Genomic DNA, 3,099 nt, shown 5'->3' on the forward strand with positions numbered 1-3,099 from the left:
AAAGAGCAACAATATGTAAGTGCAAATGACAAGTCTCGGTTAGCCTAACGCAGTACACGTAGCAAGATATTTATATATATATATATATATATATATTTACATTCACAAATGTATTTATTTTTAAATAAACCTTTGTACAATCGTTCTCATATTACCTCACTGTCAAACCTCAGATGAACTAGGCATTTTATCCTACAATCCTTAGTCAAACAGAGTAAGTTCATCTCTAGCAATGAAAATAAAAACCTGCTTCTTTTCAAAACTCCATTCACAACCAAATATTTATTCAACATAATTGCACTGTAAAATCATCCATTAGAATCAGGCCAAAAGCCTGTTTTATTGTACTCCACCATGCCACAAAGACATGAAATCAGCATGAGACATGAAAAACTCCACTGGGTATTAAAACCAGCTTAAATTGTACAGGTTTATTACAGTATCTGCACCAACCCTTTGACTGCCCCAAAAACCTTGTGTACAACAACTAATTAAAACAATACAAACTTTGGAAATTCTTCCATGTGGAAAATTCAGTGACGCATTTTATGTCCAGGCACATAAAAAGCACAGTCTTGATTGGTTAGGCCCGGTCAATATTAAACCAGCATCCGAATTTGGCCCTAAGACCCTGACAGACAATTACAGGAAAAGGACCTCATGATCAAAGTTTTCGGTTCAAAACGGTTCTGTGTGATTAGTTATATGAGACAAAGGGACACAGGCATCGACTTAAACAACCCATTATTTAACTCCAGAGCTTCCCATGCATTGAATTTTCATCATTTTGACAAACAGCATTTCATGGAGTGAATTATTGAAGATTAAATCATTGTAATTCTTACACTGACAAGTTAAAAAAAAAGAAAAGAAAGACACACTCAAACCGCCCGACCACATTTATATAGACCAAGACGAGTGTTTTTTTGTTTGTTCATAAATTAAAAAATGGAGAGGGCGTAAGTCTTTTGCCCTTGAGAAAACCGCCTTGAGGAGGAAAAAAACAAAACAAAAAAAGAGTAAAGGCATGTCCACATTATCTGACTGTATTTGAATGAATCATATTGTGAATATGGATATATACGTCCTTACAAAACACCTGTAATGTTACACGTACCAGACATATTTCTTTCACATGATGTGCATTTAAAAACAAACCTTATATGACTGTCTGTTTATCAGGTAACTAAACATTTAGATTGATGAGAGCTCTGCTGGACAGTCCTGCGAGCTCTGTGTCCTTGTCCGTTCTTGTGAAGGTTCAACACGCTAATACTGGGAGTCTCTGAGTCCGTTTCAGTGTTGGTCCATGTCCCCATGTCTCTTTGCACCGGTCCAAGCGTGGTGGAGGGTTGTAGCGGTTGAGATTCTTAAATCGCCATGGCCGTTCTATCCGATGGTGATGCCGAAGCCACACTGAAACTTGTTCTTGCGGTGGTTAAGGAAGGCTCCTAAAGCTAACGATAGAGGAAGGGGTACTAGCTTCTTTTCCAGTGTCGCTCCCACCACCCAGTTGCTATCTAAAGAACCTGAAGAACAAGAAGAGGAGAGGGAAGCTTAGCAACAGAACCAAACTGGAACAAGCATGAAAGTAGGTCTGCATGATTAATCGGAATAAAATCTAAATCGGCTGTTTTCAGAGCGAAGCACGGCACTGTGTTCTAACGTGTGAGCATCTCATTATCCTCTGGAGTTTGAGCGCCTCAGAGTGGCTCCATTCACAGTGCATGCTGCTCCATGCAGACTCCATCGCTGTATCTGCTCTGAGTTTGGGTCATTTTAATATTAATTTGGGGACACAATATGCACCAACAATCTTGTCAACCATACTTGTAATGCACTTATCAATCCCAAACCGGATCAATACCTGTAGCTTAAACGCTAACCAACAAAAGAAAGCTCTAATGGCTTTCTCTGGTTTTCCATCAGTATAAATGCTTGATGGTTTAACATTTGAAACTAAAGAGATTAAGACAGCCATAAATATAAGTGTCGTAATTTTACAGTTGAAATGTAAATAAAATACAATCATTTTTATATTATACAATAATTTATAATACATATATTTTTCTTAAATACTGAGTGTTTTTTATTTTACAGTGAAGTGTCATAGTAATATTTGTTTTATTTAGTAATAATCATACTCTTAATATTAATAATAAATTATATTTTTCTTAAATACAGTCATGGCCAAAAGTTTTGGCAGTGATATAAATTTTGTGTTTTGCAAAGTTTGCTGCTTAAGCTGTTGTGGTGTTCATTCACATTGTTTCTAGATTATTGTGTAGAGTGATCAGATGCATTTTAAATAATTGCTAAAAGCTTCACTGGCCACAAAATTAACTTTTCACACACACAAAAAAAAAACAAATTTCACTGTTTTTTTTTTTATCCTGACACAAAATGACCAGCTAACTTTAATTGACTAATCATATCAGCCGCACATGTGAAAGTGTGAATGAGTACTAGTCAGGTAAAATCACTATCATACTAATTAGATTGTAAGAGCAGACTGATTGCTATAAAAGGAGGGAAGAAGCGCTTCCAATCATTGTTCTTGTTAGCAATGGTTACCTCCAAAAAAAACACGTGTAGCCATCATCGCTTTGCACCAAAATGGCCTCACATGCAAGGAAATTGCTACAAAGAATATTGCACCTGAAAGAACCATTTACCGGATCATCAAGAACTTCAAGGAGAGAGGTTCGACTGCAGTGAAGAAGTCTTCAGGACGTCCCAGAGTGTCCAGCAAGTGCCAGGACCGTCTCCTCCGGAGGAGTCAGCTACAGAATCGCGTCACCAGCAGTGCAGAGCTTGCTCAGGAATGGCAGCAGGTTGCTGCATCACGGAGCGCTAAACATTCTGTGCAGTGTATGTTTCATTCATACTCGTAGCCGGAGGGAAGTCGAACCAGGAAATTCCTAATATGGACAAAAGCGTCCAGCTATCACTGTATGAAAACAGTTGTTTTCACAGAAAACAGAAACGTTTGGAAACATGAAGACATTAAACATACGATTGTGACAATATATGGTTTATTTGTGTTTGTCAAGTCATCTCCAGGTAATAAATAAAGTATATGAACAATGCAGTGCTAAT

General features: G+C 37.5%; 1 protein-coding gene across 2 annotated transcripts in view; it reads right to left on the reverse strand.

Annotated features, from left to right (window-relative positions):
- Window positions 1–134: 134 nt before the first annotated feature.
- Window positions 135–3,099, reverse strand: part of LOC107657699 (mitochondrial import receptor subunit TOM40 homolog) — a 12,585-nt gene continuing 9,620 nt past the window's right edge. Inside the window, exon 10 of one of the 2 annotated variants that reach the window (XM_016445904.1) lies at window positions 135–1,529. In XM_016445904.1, the coding sequence (XP_016301390.1) occupies window positions 1,390–1,529 (140 nt within the window). In that variant the 3' untranslated portion in view covers window positions 135–1,389. The remainder of the gene's footprint in view (window positions 1,530–3,099) is intronic. The other variant, XM_016445906.1, reaches the window with a different exon arrangement.

This window comes from Sinocyclocheilus anshuiensis, unplaced genomic scaffold, assembly GCF_001515605.1.
Source record: "Sinocyclocheilus anshuiensis isolate Anshui unplaced genomic scaffold, SAMN03320099.WGS_v1.1 scaffold43, whole genome shotgun sequence".
NCBI lineage: Eukaryota > Metazoa > Chordata > Actinopteri > Cypriniformes > Cyprinidae > Sinocyclocheilus > Sinocyclocheilus anshuiensis.